This window comes from Oryctolagus cuniculus, chromosome 5 (genome assembly GCF_964237555.1).
Source record: "Oryctolagus cuniculus chromosome 5, mOryCun1.1, whole genome shotgun sequence".
Taxonomy (NCBI): Eukaryota; Metazoa; Chordata; class Mammalia; order Lagomorpha; family Leporidae; genus Oryctolagus; species Oryctolagus cuniculus.
The window spans coordinates 132,631,555-132,652,678 of NC_091436.1; the positions used below are offsets into that span (position 1 = coordinate 132,631,555).

Consider the following 21,124-nt stretch of genomic DNA (forward strand, 5'->3'; position numbering starts at 1 on the left):
CGGCAGTGCCAGGCCCCGGCACAACCCTCTCCACTCGCCAGGGAGGATCCCAGGCGCCAGAGCCAGTCTCTGGCAGGGTGGGGAGTGGGGTGCCAGGGAGGCATCCTGGGAAGTCTGGAGGGCAACAGCTGTGGGGCTGAGCGAGCAGGGAGTGGGTGTGAGAGCCACCCCGCCCGAGGAGGCTGGGAAACAGCGAGGAGGGAGGATCGTGTTTCCTGGGGAGGAGCGGGCGCCTGGGAGAGCCGGGGCTGACCTGGGCACAGAGGCGCCAGAAAGGAGCCAGGGTGGTGCCAAGCGGTGTCTGAGACGGCGCCCAGGGTGTTCACAACACCGGGCGGCGCGCGGGGCCCTCCGCTCCCGGGTCAGGCTTCGGGGCTCTCCAACCAGCCGTGTGTTTTTCCTGCGGAGCCCCCAGCAGTTCACCGAGCAACAGGAGCGGCCTGGAGGGATGCACTGGCTTGGCCCCGCGCGGCAAGTGGCCCCCGCCCCGCCCACGCGGCAGCGGAGTCCTCCTCCCACCCCCCCAGCGCGAGGCACCTTCCCCATCACCAGGGAGAGCTGTTGCATAACCAAGCAGCTACAGGCCCCCTCAAAGCCTGCTCCTCTGAGCCACCCGCTTTCTGCCTGCCTTCTGTCTGCTTGGGGCCCCTGAGGGGCAGGTGCTTGCCTTGTTTGTCTTGGCGTCCCCAGAAGTGTGCACAGGCCTGGGACCTCTGGGGAGCAGGAGCCCACAGGAAGGGGTGGCCAGACTTCCTCCATCTGTCCCTCAGCTTCCCTGAGTTTGGTTTAAAGTCTCCTTGACCTCATTGTCTACCTTGGCCCAGTTCCAAGCCCCAGCCTTGTCCTCCCAACCCTCTCTGGGGCTCATGAATGTTCTTCATCTGCTCCCTGTGGGGGCTCCACCCCTCCCCCTTGCATCCACAGCGCCCTGCAGGGCCAACCGGGAAGCAAGTTGGTTGGATTTTAGGACTCTAGCCTCAGTTTCTCCTCTTCCTCTGATCTACATTAAGGGTATGTTGAATTTACCTCTCATTCAATGTCAAAGTCAAGTTCATAGCCAACAGTCTATGGGGCCAATTCCTGACCTCATTTCCATCACTCTCCCTGACTTGCTTGGCTTCCTCTCTGCCCCCTGACCTGCAAAACTCCCACCTCAGGGCTTTGCACTTGTTCCTCCTCCCACTAAGAGTGCTCTTCCTCCAGAGAGCTGCTTAGCTCACTCTCTCACCTCCTCCAGATCTTTATTTCAATGCCGCTGTCTCACCAAGGTGTTTCCTCACTTCCGTATATTCCCCAAACTGCAGTGCCACATCCATTGCCAGCCCCCTCCCCTGCCGTATTCTTCTCACTTGCCCCTTTCTGACATGCTGGTGAATCTGTTCCATTTATTGTCTGTCTCCCACGCGGCACTTTCAGCCCCAGACGGGCTGGGGTCTTCTCTGTTTTGCTTACTGCTACAGTCACAGCCTCAACAACAGTGCTTGGCACACAGTAGGTGCTCAATAACTACTGGTGCCTCCTGAGCCCTCACCGAGTGGAGACTCCCAAGGCTCGCCCTCAACTCACTCAAGGCGGGACTTATAACCTGGGGAGGGAAAGAACCTCAAACCACATGGCGCGTGGGGCTCTTCCCTTCGGCCAGAGAAAATTTCCCTTAAATGGTGCCTGCTTTTTGTTTAAAGTGGTTTCCTTGAGCCCCCTTTCAAGGTGGCACCTGCTGTGCTTCTGGGCCCCATGCCCCAACCTGGGAGACCCCAGCCCACCCATCATAGTGCAAGCCAGTGGCCAGCCCAGCCCTTGCCTCTGAAGACTCCGTGTTTTTCAGTCTACAGTAGCAGTTCCCAGCCCCCAGGTTACAATGGAACCATTTAGCATCCCCAAAGCATCTTTAGCATGTCATTTATTTATTTGAGAGAGAGATGGAGACAGAGAGGGAGAGGGGCAGGTTAACGCCCATCTGCTGGTTCACTTCCCGAGTCTGCAACAGTCAGTGCTGGGCTAGGGCTGAAGCCAAGAGCCAGGAACGCAATCCAGGTCTCCCATATGTGTGGCAGGAACCCAAGGACTTGAGCCATCATCTGCTGTCTCCCAGGGGCTGCATCAACAGGAAACTGGAATCTAGAGCAGAGCCAGGAACTGAACCCCAGCACTCAGATGTAGGATGAAGGTGTTTGACCCTTAGGCCAAATGCCTGCCTCCAGCAAGTTCATCTCAGGCCCTTCCTACACATTCTTCCTTGCTCAACTCTCTGGATTGAGGGCTGGGATTTTTTTTAAGTCTTATTTATTTGTTTATTTTGAAAGGCAGAGTTACAGAGACAGAGAGAGAGGTCTTCTATCCATTGGTTCACTCCCCAAATGGCTGCAATGGCTTGGAGCTAGGCTGATCCAGAACCAGGAGCCAGGAGCTTCCTCCGGGTCTCCTGCATAGGTGCAGGGGCCCAAACACTTGGGCCATCTTCCACTGCTTTCCCAGGCCATCAGCAGAGAGCTGGACTGGAAGTGGAGCAGACTTGAACTGGTGCTCATGTGGGATGCCACCACTGCAGGTGGCTGCTTTATCTGCTACTCCACAGCGGGAGTCCCAAGGGATTTTTTTAAAACTCCTTTAGAGATTCTAATGTTCAGCCCTTGTCACGTGATGGGGGCCCCTGGTATCGGGGGTCCCACTGAGCATCCAGCAGGGGCACAGACGGTCTGAAGTGCTGAGTCTGGTTCTGCCGACTGGAGTGGGGGAGGCGTGGACAGCCTCCAGCTCACCCAGCAATGTACTCTCTCCCCTGTACACACACACAAACGCCTTCTCAGAGACGGCACTGTCTACGTCAGGACTCAGATTCCAGTGCCAACCAGAGCCACCCACGTAGCAGAGCCGGCTGCAGCAGGGTTAGGAGGCCGCTATGTGGGTGGAGACTCCATGAGTCACCAGCTGGGGGCATCCTTTGCCCCAGCTGGCCCTGTTATCCACGAGAGGGGTTTTCACTTAAAACCCTGATACCGCCAATGGCTTGCTACCCTCACTGGTACACTTGCCAAACTGCCCTCTCGCGGTGGGGCTGGAGTTCCACGCAACCCCTTTAGGGCGGCTTCTGTTCCTCTGATGTCCTTCGCGTCTGAGCTAACAGGAAGTGGCTGCCCCAGGCAGAGCCACACACTGCTTGGCAGCTGCTCCCACAGCCCTGAAGCTCGTCACGGTGGTGTGCTGGCTTCGGCACACAGCAGCTGGAGAGGGCACTCACACCGTGGGCGCCGGTGAGTGCCGCCAGTGAGGAGCGCTTCCCCAGGGACTCAGACTGCCTCTGCAGAGGAGCTGCGGCACAGGGAGTCTTCTGGCTTTCCCACTCACGGAAGAATTCGCTGCAACAGACCCGTTGGCAGCCCTTCCCTGCCCTTTCACACCCCAACATGGCCACTGAAGGACATCAGAGGGATCTCCATGCTGAAATGTTTTTTTTCTAAAGAGTAAGGCTCAGAGCTGGTGTTGTGGCACAGTGGGTTAAGCCACCGACTGTGATGCCAGTGTCCCTTTTGGTCACTGGTTCAAGTCCTGGCTGTTCCACTTCCGATCCAGCTTCCTGCTGATGCGCCTGGGAAAGCAGTGGAGGATGGCCCAAGTGCTTGGGCCCCTGCACCCGCGTGGGAGACCCAGATGGAGTTCCACGCTCCTGGCTTCAACCTGACCCAGCCACAGCCATTGCTGCCATTTGGGGAGTGAACCAGCAAATGAGCAAATGGACAATCTCTCTCTTCTCTCCTTCCCCTCTCGTAACTCTGCCTTTCAAATAAATAAATCTGAAAAAAAAAAAAAGAAAAGAAAGAAAGAATAAGGCTCATGCAATAAAGCTCCCAGAGTAAAAGTTTCATTCGCTGAGCTTTCACTATTCCATAGAGGGGGTTTCAAAAACCTTGTAGAAATATGGGGTGATGTGCACGTCCATGAGTTCTTAAGGGCGCCCGTACACCCAGGTAACCGCTACCCGATGGAGGACATTTTCATTCCTCCAGAAAGTTCCTCACGCTTCCTTCCACAGGCACCTGCTCCTGTGATTTCTCTCCTGAGACTGTTGCCGGTTTTGTTTGAAAGGTGGGGAGACAGACACAGACGGAGGGAACTCTTTCATCCGCTGTTTTACTTTGCAAATGCGCACAGGAGCCAGGGCTGTGCCAGGCTGAAGCCAGGAGCCAGCCGCTTGAGCCCTCACCTGCTGCCCCTACAGGGCACACAGCAGCAGGAAGCTGCAGTGGGGAACACAGCTGGGGTTGGACCCAGGTCCTCTGAGCTGGCGTGTAGCCATCCCACGTGAGAGCTTAACCCCTGTGCCAAATGCCTGCCCCCCTTGGCTTCAGTTTGTCAAGTACTTTTGCTTTTTCCCTCGTTTTCTAGTAACTCTTCGTGGGCTCCCACCGTATTTCAGGCCCCGTGCCAGGATTGGGGTTCAACTACAAACAGGACAGCCCCTGGCCAAGAGCTTCCAGCCTAACGGGGAGACTGGCACTGGGACCGGCAGCCCCAGTGTAGGGAGGCCAGCCCCTGGAGGTGGCCAGTGCGGGTGGTGGCGGGACTGCTTGGGGGAGCGGGACACCGACCCACCCAGAGATAACTGTTATAGCGCCTACACACTATCCTCTCAGGGAGTGCAGTCTCCCTTAAGATGCAGTCTGTACTTCCTTCCCAAGCACACTGGCTCGTTTTCCGCCACGTCCGATTGTACATTTTCCCTCTGAGAGTTTCCTTTCGATGGCTCTGTTATCTCACATTCCCAGGGGGGATTTACCTTCCTGTTTTCCCACTTGCTCTCATGTTGGAATGAGCCAGTGAGTGGTTTGTAATGTTTTTTTAATGGAGAATTTTCAATTCTGCTTGTTGTCCCTATGACCTCTGGGTTGTAGTAGTGAGAACTTCAAAAAGTCCACAGGGAGAAAAATAGATTATTTTAGTGGAAAAAATAATTTTAATCTACGCATACAAGGGGGCTCCAAAAAGTTCACAGAAAATGTGTATTAAGAAAAAAGCTGGCTGGTGCCACAGCTGAATAGGCTAATCCTCTGCCTGCAGCGTTGGCACCCTGGGTTCTAGTCCTGGTCAGGGCTAGAACCGCGCAGCAGCCATTGGAGGGTGAACCAATGGAAAAAAGGAAGACCTTTCTTGCTGTCTCTCTCTCGTTGTCCACTCTGCCTGTCACAAAAAAAAAAAAAAAAAAAAAACTATGCATGGACTTAAGAATTTTTTGCACCAAAACGCACCAATTTCATTTCATTTTCCCACAGATGTTTTGCTTGTAGCTATGACACAGAGTGAGATCTGCTTCTGCCTCATACCGTGGGGCCCCAGTGGCTTAACTGATCCGTTTTTACTTTGATATCTTTGCTAGGGGAAATCTTTTAACCACGTAGACGTAGTTTACTGCACAATTTATTTATCTCTATATTTGGTGCTGTGGAGGATACAAAAGAAGACAAGTTAATGCCACTGCCTTACACGGAAGGAACCACAGTGTGAAAGGGCCAGAAAAACAGGCAACAATTTAGGTGACCGCAGAAGGCGGAATAAAAGGCCAAGGTCACGTGCAGAAAGAAAAACAGATGGAGAAGAAAGAGGAGGAAGAGCCCGCGAAAGGGGGAGGAGGTTTTTGCGGGGAAGTTCCAGCAGGAATGTGAGGCCCACGGCCCACCCCTCCCGCGCCCCCGGGGCTAGAAGCCCCGGACCTCTGCTGGGCGTTAGCATTGTGCTTGGAACTCAACTGCGGAGCCCCCGCTGAGCGCTAACTCGGAGCAGAGCCTGGGCAGAAGGGCGGCCTGCCGAGCGCCCCTGGGGGAGGCTGCGGGGCTGATGAAAGCCCAAAGCTGTGTTTGAAGCAGAAAGAGGTTGCAAGGGCAGAGAGCCTCTGCGGGGACTGGACCTCAGCGAGAGAGGCCACGGCTGGGAGGGAAGGAGGGAGGGAGGCCGGCCCTGCGCAGAGCGCCCGGGGCGAGCTGGCCGCAGGGGCCGGGGCTGAGGCGGTGGGCACACTCTGCTGGAGTTCTCCCACCGAGCGCTGGCATCCTGCGGCAGACTCAGGACCCACGCGCTTCGGGGGCGCCCCGCACTCGCTGAAATGATCTTCCCCGTGGGGTGTGTGTGTGTTTGTGTGATCGCACGTGAGCCACACTTTCAAGCGTGCCCGGCAACGCGTTAGGCGCGACAGTGTGCTTTCCACTAACGATCACGGGCGCCTGGCGCAGCGCCTGCAGGGGAAAGAGCCTGGCGCGGTGCCTGCGTGCGCTCACACTCAAAGTGTAGCTGGCGCAAGGCAAAGCCCTGCAGAGCCACGGCCCTCCCGAGTTGCACCAGGCGCTCCCCGGGGTGACACGGGCGCGGACGGCGGCTGGGGGAGGGCGTGCGGGGCACCGATGACGGCCAAGAAGCCACACGGAGGCTGGGGCCCGAGGAGAGCCCGGCTGCGACAGGAGGCCACGGTCACCCGGTTCTGGGCCGCAAAGGGGCGGGCTCCGGACTGCGGAGAACACTCCTGGAGGGAGGGGCTAGGAGGCGCCTCCGACCATATTGGGGGTGTCTGTCTGCTGGAGCCGCCGATTTGGGGCTCCCAGGGGATCCTGAGGGCCCGCGGAGGCCACCAAAGTTCCCGCGTCCACAGCCTTGCCGTCCGCGACCCCCAGCACCTGGCCCGCAGCCCAGCGTCCGGTCAGGCCCCGAGCCCGCGAGTGGGCCGAGCCCCTAGTGCTCACTGCCCGCCCCGCCTCAACCCCGTGCTCCCCCGCGGCCGCGTGTGGTACGTCCTGGCCCCGCCCCTGACGCCTGTGGGGGCGTGGCTGCCAGCCACGTGACGGGGAGTGACCTCGCCGCCCCGCTCCATGGGGGCTTCGGACCCGGAAGTGGCGCCTTGGGCTCGCGGCGGTGCCGCGGGGATGGCGGGAGCCGGAGCTGGAGCGGGAGCTCGCGGCGGAGCGGCGGCGGGGGTCGAGGCCCGGGCTCGCGACCCACCGCCCGCGCACCGTGCACACCCCCGCCACCCTCGGCCCGCGGCGCAGCCCTCGGCCCGCAGGATGGACGGCGCGTCCGGGGGCCTGGGCTCCGGGGACAACGCCCCGACCACCGAGGCTCTTTTCGTGGCCCTGGGAGCGGGCGTGACGGCGCTCAGCCACCCGCTGCTCTACGTGAAGCTGCTCATCCAGGTAGGGGCAGGGGCGCCGTAGTGCGATGGGGGCCGACGTGAAGGCGGCAGGCCGGCATCTGGAGGAGGCTCGGGGCGAGGGAGTTAATGGTGACGGAGCCAATGGCTACGCTGTGGGGAGCTGGCTGGGCACGGCCGGTTCGGGGAGAACGAAGGGGTGGAAAGGGGGGATTCCGTGGGGGGTTGGGAGTGCGGGGGGGCGGATTTGCAGGTGCAGGGGAGGGGGCGAGGGGATGGAGAGGCGAGTTGGAGAATTGGAGCCCTGGACTTGGATCGGGGAGGGCAGCGGATTGGGGGCAAGGAAGGAAGCAACAGGGTTGGGGGAGGGACGAGAAGTTCGGGCGGATGGATGGGGAGGGGGTTTGGGGCCTAAGGCAGAGTTTAGAGGGTGAGGAACACAGACTAGCATTCGGGGTAGTGGGCAACCGAGGCTGCGGGTTTACAGAGCTGAGTTTCAATAAGCAGCTTTGGGGGACAAAGGAATGGCGTCAGGGCCCAACATTCGAGAGGCCGGGAAGGACGTCGGATTCGGAGGGGGAGTGGACGGAAGTATTGGTTTTAGTGGATTGTGGGAGAGCGAGCGGTCGGTTTACCGGAGCTGGGGGTCCTGGATTTGATGTTGGGAGGAGAGGGGTGGGTTCTGGGGGAGGAGAGCAGACCCTGGCGACGCACTGGGGGAGGGGAGTGGTAGCGGTGTGTCTGGAGAGGGGAGCGAGGAGGAGGCTTTTAGGGGGAAGGAAGGGGATGACGCATTTGGAGAAGAAAATGGAAGTCAGGGCTGGGGTGGGAATGGCCAGCGTTGTGTCTGGAGGAGGGGCTGGGAGGGAGTACTGGACTCGGGCGGGAGGGGGGCTGGCAGAGAAGGAGGCCTGTGCCGGGATGTCTCTGGAACTCAGGGATGCAGGGTTACTCGGCGTGTTTGGTGGAGGCCAGTGCGCTGGAAGGGAGCGTGCGTTTGGCACACTCAGGTGGGCGTGACTGACATTGGCTTAGTTTTGACGGAGATGGTTCAGGCCTGGCCTGGTGAGAGAGAAAATCAGAATGAAAGGGAGGGGCTTGAGAACGGCCCGATTGGATGCTGGGGTCTGAAGATTGGGGTGATAGACTTCAGGGGGCCCCACTGAGGTCTTCGTGGAAATGGCTGCTGGGGGGAGGTGGCCAGCCAGGCTGGCGTCTGGCTGTGATTTGGGGGTGAGGGAGGGCTGCCGCTCACACAGGGTTAGCGTTGAGTTACAGCAGCAGAAGCACAGATTTGGGAGAGAAATGGACTTCAGCGCTGGTGGTGATTGAATGAGCGATGAGGGCCCTGGGAACTGAGGGAGTAGAATTGGGTGAGGCCAGGGTTTTAGGGTGGCAGGTGCCGGACTGGGAGGAATGGGTGAGGGAACTGGGGGTGTGGCTTCATTATTTGGGGGGTGGTGGACTTGGTTGGTAGGTTTGAAAAGAAATGTAGTGAATGAGGGAGACCAAAGGATGAGAACTGGAGAGGAGGGGGTGGCAGGGGTGGCCTGTCTGATCTGAACCCCATAGAGCTGGCTTATCCTGTTTTATGGTGATCTTAATGGGTATAGCTTGGGAATCAGAGTGACCTCTTGCAAAAGATTATCATCTTGGGGGGAGTAGATCCGATTCAGGGGTGTCTAAATTGGGTGAGTGAGACTGTAGTGCCTTACATCAGGTGTGGGGGTGTGAGGTTTGCAGGGTTGGAGGCTTGAAGATGATGGACTAGCCCTGCCGGGATCTGCCAGAGGGCCCAGCGTGGGCTGTGGTTAGAACTCGGTTCAGAGAGTTGGGGGTGGAATGAGGTGAGTGTGGCTTGGGAACAAGTTATTAAAACTTGGAGGTGAGAGGAATGGGGATGACAAACAGCCAGGGTAAGCTGAGTAGAAGTTAAGCCAATAGACTCAACAGGTGTGGGAGCCGTGGGGGATTTAAGATAGATTTAAGCCACAGACTGGGCAGGATGGCCACAGCTGTAGCAGAGGGCACAAGTCGGAGCTGGGGGCATGGAGGGGACGCCGCCTGCACCTGAGAGAATGAAGTCAAAACAAAGCTAAACTCAGAGCGCCCTGCTTGTAAGCAGAAGGGACAGGCCTGGAAGCCCAGAGCCCACTGCCTGGCTCAGCTGACTGCTCCCTTTCTGCCCCTCCCCGAGCTGGAGGTTCCCATAACAGCGGGGGTTTTTAATTTACACTTAGTAATCTGTCACAGATCTCAGAGGCAGGCCCCAAGGGGCGGCCTGACTGGGGTGAGGAGACCGGAGACCCAGACCAGTGTTCCCAGCAGCCGATCCAGGGCATGGGGCAGAGCTGCCCGGCCTGCTGTCTGCCCCCTCCCACGCCAGGAGGAGCCGCCCTGGTCCCTGGGCCAGCAGGCCTGCTCGGGGGAGGGGAGGCCTTTGCTCCCACACGCTTTGCCTGCCGACTGGCAGCGGGGACCCCTGCTTCTCACGCGGCTGTGGACGCCTTGGTCTTTCACGCAAGCACTTTCATCCTGCTCGGCGTTTGTACAGCAGCCGTGAACACAGCCCTGCAGAAGTGAGGGTCGTTTTGTCCCTGGCCTGTAGAATGACGGAGCTTGGAACACGGTGGAGGAGGCATTTGGGGAGCAGCTGGGGTGGGAGGTGCCAGTGCGCTCAGGCCTGGGACTGGGAGTGCTGGACACGCAGGTGTGCACAGCAGGTGTGGCAGGAAGGAGTGACGTGGAGCTGAGCCGTCTGAGCGTTGGGACTGGGATCTGGCTATGACGTGAGAGTCACCGCGCTGGAACTGAGGTTGGGTTGTCGCTGTTCGTCTGCAGAGGAGACGTACCCAGTGGGCTTTGCAGCATGCTGCAGGCAGGGGGGCAGGAGGTCTCTGCCCTGGCAGTAGGTAGGGTGTGAGGGGCAGCACGTTGGGGGGTGACTGAGTGTGGTCAGGGTGGAACCGAGGACTGGGCGTGTGTGGAGCGATGAGGTGGTGCCGACGGTTACGGGGCACCCAGGAAAGCTTTGGTGAGTTCTGATGGGGAACAGGAGCAGCGTTAGGGTTTGTGGGAGAGGCGTCGGGGCCTGGGAAAGAGGGGCCGTGGGACCAAACCACACGGAACCTTCTTTTTGTCTCTTAATTCTCAAGGTGGGTCACGAGCCGATGCCCCCCACCCTTGGGACCAATGTGCTGGGGAGGAAGGTCCTCTACCTGCCGAGCTTCTTCACCTACGGTGAGTGCGCGTCCCCACCAGGAAGGACGCGAGGGACAGGCGAGCAGGTGCAGCTGGCCCTGGGAGCCCCTGTGCGGCAGTGGGACCCAGAGTTGGCGCAGTCTGGAGGAGGGGCCGTATGCATGTCACCCCTGCCTCCTCGGGTTGTGTGTGGAAGCTTTTCTGCTTCCCTGCTACTCCAGTGGGCAGCCTGGGGGGTCCTCCTGGGCTCTGTTCTGCGCCCCCAGCTGCCCAGTTTCCCCACATTCCCCTGGCAGTAGCGTCTACACTCTGGGGTACCTCCAGCCATCGGCTGTAGAACCGTGTGCAGTCAGTTACAGCTTCGCCTCTGTGTGCCCTGACCGTCCACCTGAGCCGGGGCAGGCATCTCACCTGCCCTGACCCTGCTGTGTGGCCCGCCTGCTGTCAGGGCAGTGTCGATCTGCCCAGCCCGTCCCTGTTAGCTCTGCCTGCACCGAGAGAGCCACCTTCCCCCTCTGCTGCTCGCTCCTGCCCACAGGTGCCTGCTGGCCAGCACCTTCTCAAGTGTGCCATTGGTATCCGCCACCTAGTCCTCTCCCTTGCCTTCTTTATTTTATTTTTTAATTAATTAATTTATTTGAGACGCACAGAGAGAGAGAGAGAAAGGTCTTCCATTCACTGGTTCACTCCCCAGACGCCCGCAATGGCTGGAGCTGCGTGGATCCAAAGCCAGGAACTAGGAGCTTCAAAATCTCCCATCTGGGTGTAGGGGCCCACGGACTTGGGCCATCTCCTACTGCTTTCCCAGGGCATAGCAGAGAGCTGGATCGGAAGTGGAGCAGCCGGGACTCGAACCTGTGTCCATTTGGCATGCCAGCACTGCCTCACCCCCTACGCCACAGTGCCGGCCCTACCCTTGCCTTCTTTAAACATGCCCTTTCTCTCTGTGTTCACAGCCAGAGGTCCCTTCCAGGCCAGTCCCCTGTGTTTTCCCCACCTCTGCTCGGACCTGTTTGGACAGGACAGAATGTTCTCTGAAAGTCTTTTTCTGCTAAGTAACTAGGGGTCAGGTGTCCTGTTCCTCTTCTGGTTGTGCCCCATTGTTGAGCGCAGAATCCAGGGCCAGACAGAACAGGTCATTTTGTTTTTGCTTAAAAGTTGTCGGTGTGTGGGAGTATCAGAGAAGTGGGAAGACATCCCCGTCTGTAGTACATTGCGTGCAGAGATGGTGCAGGATTTGTGGGCAACTGGGGGGTGGGCTGCCACGCTCTTCCTTGTGGTTTCTTGGTATGTGGCCCCTCGGGCTGTGGTATGAGGGGCTCAGGCTGGGGAAGCTCAGATCATTGCTGTTTGTGTTACCCAGCTGTTCCCGGACAGCCTCAGGGTCGAGGGGTCTCCATCCCACCTGGCTGCTTCCTGCAGAGCACCCCTGTTCCCCCCCACCCCATTTAGATGGGTGCTGTTTCAGTCCAGGTGTCGTGAGCACCTGTCTTTAGGTATTTCCAGACTCCATACCTGCTCTGGGGCCAGGGAGGCGAGGTGTGGACGGGATCTGCTCCTGCCGTGTCCTGGCAGAAGCTCCATGCTGGGGGCAGTAGTGTTTCCAGGCTCGGCAGACAGGCCCTGCGGTGATGGAGCCCGGCCCTTTGGGCCACAAAGGCCTCAGTCAGCATTTCTGCATTTCTTTCTCTGCTCCCTTGTTCATAATTCGCTTGGGAAAAAGGTGTCCTCACCCCCTTTGTACTGGTGGGCAAATCAGATGGGAGGCAGTGAGTGTTTTGCTCCAGATCTTAATTGAGGCTTTGTCCCCATTGCTCCCTTTTGCTGACTCTGACCTCCCCTCCCCCAAAACAAACCTTCCTCTGCCTGTTCCCTCGTGAGGTAGGAAGCCCGGCCCACGTGTGCAGGCAACAGGTGCACTCAGCCCTGGAAAGCCCTTGGCGCGGGCTGGAACAGCCAGTGGCTGGGCTGGCAGACGTGTGGCTGGAGGACAAGGCCTGTTTGTTGCTGCCTCTGTGCGGTGCTAGAGAGCTGCAGCGTGCATCTGAAGGGAGAGCGCGTTGTCCGAGAGAGGATTCTGTGAGCTTCCACGTACCTTACACAAACAGGCTGCTTTAGTTGAACGTAGTTCAAAAGTTGACGTCAGGTAGAACAGTGAGGCACCATGGGAGCCCTGGGTCCAGCTTCCCCGACGTCACAGTGCTTGGTGGACTCGTCATCGGTGGGCCTGTGTTAGCTGCTGCTCCTCACACGTGCTGGTGGGTGCCCGGGGTGGCCGGACGCGGCAGTGGTGCGTTCAGGGGCCCCTTGCTCTTCCTTCCTTTCCTCCCTCAGGCTGCGTGCTTCATCCCTGCCCACTGGCGTTGTCTTTCCCCCTTTTTTCTTTGCCGTGAGAAAAATGTCTTATGAGCAACAAGATTGCTTCTGGGCTGCATCGCGTAGGTGGGGACTTGGGAAACCATAGCTGTTTGCCAAGTAGGCTTTCGAAGCTGAAAAAGAGAACATGGTGAACTTGGTAGTCAGAGCGCTTTAGAGGTTTGACCAGCGGAGCAGGGGCCAGAAGGGGAAGACTTGGGGCGAGGGCCTGGCTGTTTCCGAATCCTGGGAAGGCCCCTCCCGCGGCCGCAGCCGGTGGTGCTGACTCGAGGGCCGAGCGGCAGGTAGCCTGCGAGTGCGTGTGACCCGGCTGGGTGTGACGCTGCCACCTCTGCTGTCTTACAGCCAAGTACATTGTGCAAGTGGATGGGAAGATAGGGCTGTTCCGAGGCCTGAGCCCTCGGCTCATGTCCAACGCCCTTTCTACCGTGACCCGCGGCAGCATGAAGAAGGTGAGCCCGCGGGAAGCTGGGACCCATCCCCCGGGGTTTCTCCAAGCTCCCAGCAGCCCCCAGAGAGGCCCTGGGGGGGGTCCCTGATGGTCACACGCTGAGTGTCGTGCTGGGAAGGGGGAGGGGAGGGGGAGGGGGAGGGGGAGGGGGAGGGGGAGGGGGAGGGCCCATCCCACAGCCGTCTGCTGTGCCAAAGCTGTGAGAGCACACGGGGGCTCGCTCCTTCCCGGGGCTCCAGCACAGGTGCTGCCCCGGTGAGACTCAGGCCGTCGTCTGTGTCCGTGTGCCAGGTGTTCCCCCCGGATGAGATGGAGCAGGTTTCTAACAAGGATGACATGAAGACCTCTCTGAGGAAGGTGGTGAAGGAGGTGGGCACCGCCGCTGGAGACGGGGAGCAGAGGCTGCTGACCTCTCGTCGCCGACTCGGCGGGTCCTGCGTGTCGGTGGGGGGATGGGAGCCCTGCCCTGGACACTGCTAGCAGGGGTGGGTCGGGGCGGGCAGCAGGCACAGCCATCCTCAGCAGGCTCCCGTGTGGGGGCCGCGGGGGCCCCAGGCCCCCATCCCCGAGACGAGCCTGACCACACCTCGGCCCTCTGCTGTCTTCCAGACCTCGTACGAGATGATGATGCAGTGTGTGTCCCGCATGCTGGCCCATCCCCTGCACGGTGAGCCGCGCTGGGGGGACTGCGGCAGTCTAGGCGGAGGCAGGGGTGACCCTGGGGACCATGGCGAGGAAGGGGTGGGGTTGGGAGGGTCCCACTGGGCCCTCACCAAGGAGGGATTGTCCAGGAATCTTTTCCAAAGGGAGCTGGGCCTCTCCGTAGGCTGAGGACGCGAGGTGGGGTGGGAACCCCGAGGCCCTGGTCCCCGGGCTGCGACTGTGCTCTCCGTGGCCGGGGGCCCAGGCCCGGCCAGCATGTCACCTCTGTGTTTTCTCCTCCTCAGTCATCTCGATGCGCTGCATGGTGCAGTTTGTGGGCAGGGAGGCCAAGTACAGGTAGGTAGCCGGGGCCCCTCCAGGCGTGCCGGGACACCATTGCCGACCTAGCTGGCCGCAGGGGGGTGGGGGAGTGGCTTCCACGGCAGCCACCTGGGACCTTTTCTCTGCTCCATCTCTCACCAGGGGCTGCCCTGGATGGGCCGAGGTGCCTTGCAGAGGGGCAGTGGGATTGGAGGCTGCCCCCGGGGTTGATGCTGCCACTTCTCATGAGCTGGGGTCCCCCAGACGCTAACGGCTTCTCCAGCCAGTGCAGAGCCTGGCTCGGAGCTCTTCGGGTCCTCTCCTAGGAGGTCGTCACTTGTCAGCAGATACTTCCCTAGATCTGCGGTGGCACTGAGCTGGGTGCCGGATGTGGCCCTTTGCCGTGGCTCTTTGCCGTGGCAGTCCTGCCCCCTACCCCTGTGAGGTGCAGTGCAGGTCCAGGAGCAGGGTCCTGCAGGTACGTGGCAGGAAGGCGCGCCCGCCTCACCTCCACACCCCACCCCACCTGGTGCCTCATTTGGGGTTCCCTGATGGGAAGCTGGCCTGTTCCCCCAGATTGAATGGAAGATGGGAGATGGGGCTAGGAGGGAATAGTGTGGCTCCACCACAGTAGGGGCTGGCAGGAGAGGGCGCCCAGACCAGGGCTTTGGCTCTGGCTGTCTTCCTCTCTACCAGAGAGCCGCCACGTGGGCCAGGCCGGCTGCTGTTCTGCCACAGCTCACAGAGCCGCTTCTGCCTTTCATACCTAGGATAGCCTATGGCATGCAGGCCTCTGGCCTCTGGTCCCGGGCTCCCTGCCAGGGAGGACCAGAGCCTTTGTCCATGCTGCAGGCAGGGCCTCCTGCTGCGGGGCCCTGGCTTCCTGCTCTGGCCTCCAGGAAGGTCCCTGTCTCCACCCCCTGCCCCTAGAGCATGGCCTGAGCTGGGCACTTGATGCTATTCCAGGTCCCGCAGAACACGGTGGGAGAGGACCCCCAGGCCTGCTGCCCGTGGGTTGTTGGGTTTCCCCGGGTTCCGTGAGCCGGGTACCCCAGCCACGGGAGCACTCTTTCTTCTGCACAGGGGCGTTTCAGAGTCACACGCCCGCATCCCGGCCAGGCCTGCGAGGACCTGAGCGGAGCTCTCGGTGGGCTCTGTCCATGGCCGGGCGACCTTGTGTCTCTGTCTTCTCTTCACAGCGGTGTCCTGAGCTCCATTGGGAAGATTTTCAAAGAGGAGGGGCTGCTGGGATTCTTTGTGTACGTGAGTTTGCCCCGCCCGTAGCGGCCTGGCGCATGGCTCTTCTAACACGTGCTCCTGACTCCACAGGCCGCGGCTGCTGGCCTCAGACTAACCACAGAGGTCTGCTTCAGCCTGAGCAGCTGCAGCCCAGCTCCAGAGAGCTCCATAGCGTGTCCCAGCCAGGATCCTCACCACCAAGGCTGCCTGGCCCCTTTCATCACAGCCCACGTCCAGTATACTGGGGACACCAGGCCTTATCCATTCACCCCAGGGCTGGAGCTGGGGCTGGGCTGGGGCTGGGCTGAGGCCGGGCATGGGGCTGCTCTTCATGATCCGGGCACTGCACAGTCTTGGCCTCACTGACAGCAGATACTGCACATCTGTGTCCTGAACACTGGCAGTCACGGGCTGACTCAGGCTAACGGATTCTGTTTCTCCCAGCATTTCTGACAAATTGGGTGTTAATGTTTACCATTTAAGGTATTTCACACACAATCCATATGTCTTAACTTCTCTTTAAGAGTCAGAAAACCTGGCCACCAGCTGGGGCCCAGGGGCCTGCTCCGTGGCCGGGCACATGGGCTCCTGATGGCCAGTCTCGGGCACTCTCGTCCCACACCCCCCTTAGTTCACCCTACAGAAAGCTCCTATTGCTGCCCCTGCTCAGAAAGAGTCAACCACGGCCAGAGCCGGGAGCTGGCCGGTGAACGGGGCCTGTGTTTGCCTTGCCGAGGCCCAGGCATGGCGGCGTGCTGTTGTGAACAGAGTGCGCTAGACATGAGACTGAGGGAGCAAGACCTTTATGTTGTGGTGTTCCAGTTGGCCAGGTCGTTTTATTTATGGCGCCTTGTTTAACCCAGAACCTATGTATGTAGGGTGTGTGTACGCACACCTACGAGTACATGATTCTCAGCGGGCAGAGACACGTGTGTGTCCGTGTGCGCATACAGACCGGGGAATACATGTTTGCCCTTGGACCTGGTGCACCAGGCCTCGAAACCGGGCAGCGGCAGCTCCGCACCTCCCACGTTCTCTTCTGGGTGTGACTGGGAGACCCAAGCAGCAAGTGTTTACTTACCCTGTGGGTTCTTTTGCCCCACACGACTCTGGAACAGGCGAAAAACATGCGGTGCAGGACTCAGAAAGCACCCAAGGGTGTATGTGCACAGTCAGGAGCCCAGGCCGAGGACTGCCCGTGGCTTTCAGAAAGGTTCGTTCTACTCGTATCCCTCGATCCGCCCAGGTGTTCAGTGCGTTCCCTTTGAACTTTTCCAATAGTTTGTAAGGAAGTCTTTACAAATTCAGAGGGGAGGATTCCGCTGCCCCCTCCCGAGAGCCAGCCGCTCCGCTGGAGAGCCTCGCAGACTGCGGCTCGACTCGCGGTCGGCCTGGGGACCATCACGTGGAGCCCGCCCTTTAGTTTCTAGAGCTGTTCGCTCAGGGCCGCTGCTTGGAGCCGAGTTGCGGGAACTGTGGTTGACAGAGCGAGCCGCGTGTTTTGTGAGAGCTGTTTGGGTACAGGGGCCAGGAGAGAGTGTCCAGGCTCTTTCACGCGTTCTCAGCTTCATGCCTGGCTCCTGTGGTTCAGTCGTGAGATGTGCACTAACCCGCAGCAGCAGGCGTGGCCCTGCATCCCCCCCAGGGGAGAGGAGCCCCGCCTTCCCAGCATGGGTCACCCCGGGCCACCCAGCGCCCGCAGGCTCCCTTCCTGAGGCTCGGACGCTGGACGTGCCGACGTTTGGGGCTTGGACAGCGCTGCTGGCTGCTTGGCCGCGGGGCCCCCAGGAACGCTCCCCCTCCCTCCCCTGCTCACGTTTGCTCACCTTGTTTTGTAGCGGCTTAATCCCTCACCTCCTGGGCGATGTGGTTTTCTTGTGGGGCTGTAACCTGCTGGCCCACTTCATCAATGCCTACCTGGTGGATGACAGCGTGAGTGACACCCCAGGGGGGCTGGGAAACGACCAGAATCCAGGCTCCCAGGTTGGTTGGAGCAAGGGCTCGTCCTTCTTTCCGTGCACTGCTGATGCCCAGGGGCCGTGGAGACTCGGGGCTCTGGGACTCAGCACCAGGCTCTGAGGGAGGGCCTTGGGGGTCCTGGGAGTCCGCTTTGCCAAGTGGGAGGGGCACGGGGTTGGGGGGAAGGGGTGTGAGGAATGGCCTCAAAAGGTGAGGCTCCAGATGGTCCCCAGACCCGAGAGGCTGCTTTGGGACGCTGACCTGACTGGGCTCAGGAAGTCAGAGGGTGGAGCCTCTAATAGTGCCAGTCCCTTGGCCTTGCCTCGGGTCTTAGGCTTCTTACAGTGCTCTGCGCCGGGGCCGCCTCTGCTCTTCGTGAGGGGAACAGAGCAGGTGCCACAGCCCACTTCCACATGCAGGCTGAGGGCAGGGTCAGCAAGGAAGAGTATGGCCTAGGCTTAGCCCAATCTGTCCCCAGTGGACCTCTAGCCTGGCATAGACAGGCCTCCCCGGGTCAGCCCTTCTGCAAGGCGGGTGTTGAAGAAACCTCTGTGTGCCTGATGGCTGACTGGTGGTCAGGGGCGGGGTGGGCCGGGCTCTTGGCAGGCAGCCATGCTGACAGCAGGATTGCCCGGGAAGGTAGGTGAGGGGCCTGGGGACCTGTCCATCGGAATCGCCTGGGAGCAGTGGGGGTCACGATCCACGTATGTCTGTGTCTGTCGTGTTTGTGTCTGGGCCCAGGGCTGTGCTCACGGGGACACTGGCTGGCCCTTTGACTGGGCAAGTGAAATATTAACTGGCCTGCCACTGTAAGCAGATTCAGTGCCCACAATGGCAGTGTGGGCGGGGGAGCTGCTGCCGCCCCACACTCAGCCCCAGCAAGCCGGGACAGCTGAGGCAGCGTGGAGTGAGGCAGAGGCGCACAGCTGCGCGGCCTCTCTGGTCCAGGTGGGCGGCTGTCGGCCCAGGGCTGCTGCCATCACACCAGCCGGCAGCTCCATCTGAAGTTTTCTTAGGTGTTTTGCTCTGTGTGGCTTCATAGCCAAGACGAGGCTGCCAGCCCTGCTGGGCTCTGGGGCATCCCCGTGCTGGGATGGCCCCTCCACAGGAAGCTGGGGGATGGCTCGTCACCTTCTCTTGTTGGGGTTATTTCCGGGGCAAAGTGGGGATCTGCAGGGGCAAAAGCCTGGTGTCTGCCTGCCTCCCGCCCCAAGGCCTGGATTCTGCCGCCGGCTGTCAGGGTGGCAGCAGAGAGCTTTACATCGGTTACGCCGACTGCGTAGTGAGCCGACAGGCTGCTCAGTGCCCTTCACTGAGCTCCCCGCCGTCCACTTAGCCCCTCTGCCTGCCAGGTCTTCTGGCTCTGACTACAAGGCCGTGGAAACAGCTGGGAGGGGGAGGGGCCCGAAAGGCAGGCAGGGTGCACAGCGTGTGTCTGGAGGGTATGCAGGGTGAGGTGAAGGGGGCAGCAGGGCTGAAGTCTGGTCCGCAGGGGCCTGTGGCAAACCCCGCCCCCTCTCTGTCCCCTCAGTTCAGCCAGGCTTTGGCCATCCGGAGCTACACCAAGTTTGTGATGGGGGTAAGTTGGCCAGTGGGCCACCACCCGGGGCGGGGATGAGACATTGCCAGCATGGCTGTCCCTGCTCCCCGGCCTGGGCGGGGCACTCAGGTCTCCCTGGCTTGCAGATCGCAGTGAGCATGCTGACATACCCGTTCCTGCTGGTCGGCGATCTCATGGCGGTGAACAACTGTGGGTGAGTTTGTATCCCTCTGTGCCCTTCCCGTAGCACCCCCTCCACCTGGGCTGCGGCGGGGCTTCCTCTGGGTACCACCAGGTCCCTCCAGGGAGGACCCGTGCTCTTGGGACATGGGCGGTGGCAGCTTGGAGGCTGACCTCTGCCCGTGCTCTCTGGTCTGACACGCACCCTCCTTCCTGGGCAGGCTGCAGGCTGGGCTCCCCCCCTACTCGCCAGTGTTCAAGTCCTGGATTCACTGCTGGAAGTACCTGAGCGTGCAGGTGAGCAAGCTCGGGGGAGGCTTTTCCTTTCTTTGCCACATCCACGTGTGCACTCTGCACGGACACAGGTGTGGGGGAATCTAATGTCGTGAGTAGGGTGGAGAAAGAGAATAGATACACTTGGCTTAAGGCACTGAAGTTAAAAGTGTCACTTTATTTCAGAAAGGATTGAGGTGGGTACGTGGGTTTACTTAAAAATTCCTCATCAGACAAGGATGAGGGCGCTCTGACCCATATGGTGTGTGGTGAGGCCCAAAACTTCTTACTCCCGGGCCACAGGGGCTGCAGATGCGGGCCTGGACCAGTAGGTGTGGGAGGCCAGCTGGCCTTGCCCTTTTCTGGCCTTAGTTTGCCTGGCAGTGGAGCAGAACAGGAGCTGCGGGAGCAGACAGGCTGCAGAGAGGGCGGATGGGAGGGAAGCAGCGGGGGGACACACGCACTTCTTCCTCGCACTCGGGTCCCTCTGCTTGCACCGCGACCTCACCGCGGGGCTTTGCAGTCAGAGGAGCAGTGAGTTCCTTGGGGGTTTCCTATGAGTAGCCCCACGGACCCTGGCACCTTGGGGCCTGGAGGCACCGCCCCCTCCTGCTTCAGTGCGGGTAGGCTCTGGCCTTTCTCTCCAAGGGTGCAAACCTCAGCGTCCCTCCCCGGTCCTTCCTCAGGGCCAGCTCTTCCGTGGCTCCAGCCTGCTTTTCCGCCGGGTGTCGTCAGGATCATGCTTTGCCCTGGAGTAACCTGAATCAGCCCAGAAAACACTGGCTCAGCCTGGCCGCCGCGGGTGAGGCCTGCTCATCTCGGGACGCCTCACACAGCTCCAGCCCAGCAAGACCCAGGCGTGCTCCTGCCCGGCCGGGGTCACTCTCCATATTTGCCGCGTGTCTGTCCGGAAGTGGGGCAGGGGTGGGACTGTGCCCAGTGGGTTGGGTCACCTGTTGGGCCTGGGAAAGGGGTGTGGGGGTGGGAATTGGGGCGGAATCCCCTTCTCAAATTTGCTGATCTGCCTTGTGCCAGAAAATGACTTGTGGAAGCCTGGGGTGGGTAAACAGACACCAGCGGGGCCAACTCCCACCCCACCCACCCCCGCAGTGGGCCCCAGTCTCATCCCACAGCTCAGCTGGGAGCAGTCACTCCCCTGCTTTGTAAATAGGGCGTGACCCCTCACGAGGCCGCCGTTGTGTGGGCTTGTGCTCGGAGGCTGGCGCTAGGCCCTGCCTTCGTGTTTCTCAACACTACCCCTCTGCCAGGCGGGCAGCACCTGCTCGGAACAGAAAGTCGTGTGGTGTGTCAGGCTCTGTCCCTCACCTGCTCGTCCGTCCCGTGTGGCGCCTCGTGCAGGACCTGCTTACCTGTGCGCTTGTGAGTGCCCGCAGTGAGCACCTGTGTGTCTAGTCCTACCCGTTTTCAAAGCTCCTGGTAAGATCTGACCTTGTCACCCTCGAATAAATGTGTTGGTGGTGAATCGGAGTTTTATGGGGTGTCTCACTCTGTGGGCGTCAGATATCTGCAGGGTCTGTTTCCACCCTTCCTGCTGGGGTGGCAGAGAGCAGAAAGCCACAGGGCTGGCACCTGCACGGCCTGGGCACATAGGAGCCAGGCTTGGTGTGCGTCAGGTTCAGGGCAGACCATGGAGCTGTTGAGATTTCGTTTATTTAATTGAAAGCAGAGTGAAAGATGGGGAGAGGGAGAGAGAGCTTTCAGCTGCTGGTTCCATCCCCTAATGGCCGTGATGGTCAGGGAAGCCAGGAGCCCGGAACTCCATCTGGGTCTCCCGCGTGGGTGGCAGGGGCCC

At 60.2% G+C, this 21,124-nt stretch overlaps 1 protein-coding gene across 2 annotated transcripts; it reads left to right on the plus strand.

Annotated features, from left to right (window-relative positions):
* Positions 1 to 6,836: 6,836 nt before the first annotated feature.
* MTCH1 (mitochondrial carrier 1) lies at positions 6,837 to 20,799 on the plus strand. Of its 2 annotated transcripts, none has more exons than XM_070074133.1 (12): positions 6,837 to 7,172; positions 10,285 to 10,369; positions 13,052 to 13,158; positions 13,449 to 13,526; positions 13,767 to 13,824; positions 14,105 to 14,156; positions 15,320 to 15,379; positions 17,198 to 17,342; positions 18,850 to 18,897; positions 19,005 to 19,072; positions 19,260 to 19,335; positions 19,998 to 20,799. In XM_070074133.1, exons 1-12 carry the CDS (start codon positions 6,852 to 6,854, stop codon positions 20,067 to 20,069), a joined length of 1,170 nt encoding a protein of 389 aa, XP_069930234.1. In that variant the 5' UTR covers positions 6,837 to 6,851; the 3' UTR covers positions 20,070 to 20,799. The 2 variants fall into 2 exon arrangements, with proteins under 2 accessions (XP_069930234.1, XP_069930235.1); XM_070074134.1 differs by having other exon boundaries at positions 17,198 to 17,291.
* Positions 20,800 to 21,124: the final 325 nt, after the last annotated feature.

Coding starts and splice junctions, on each gene's coding strand:
- MTCH1 (XM_070074133.1), top strand. CDS start 6,852: ATGGGGGCTTCGGACCCGGAAGTGGCGCCTTGGGCTCGCGGCGGTGCC. Junction 10,370..13,051: donor GCCGAGCTTCTTCACCTACG/GTGAGTGCGCGT, acceptor GCTGTCTTACAG/CCAAGTACATTGTGCAAGTG. Junction 15,380..17,197: donor GGGCTGCTGGGATTCTTTGT/GTACGTGAGTTT, acceptor CTTGTTTTGTAG/CGGCTTAATCCCTCACCTCC.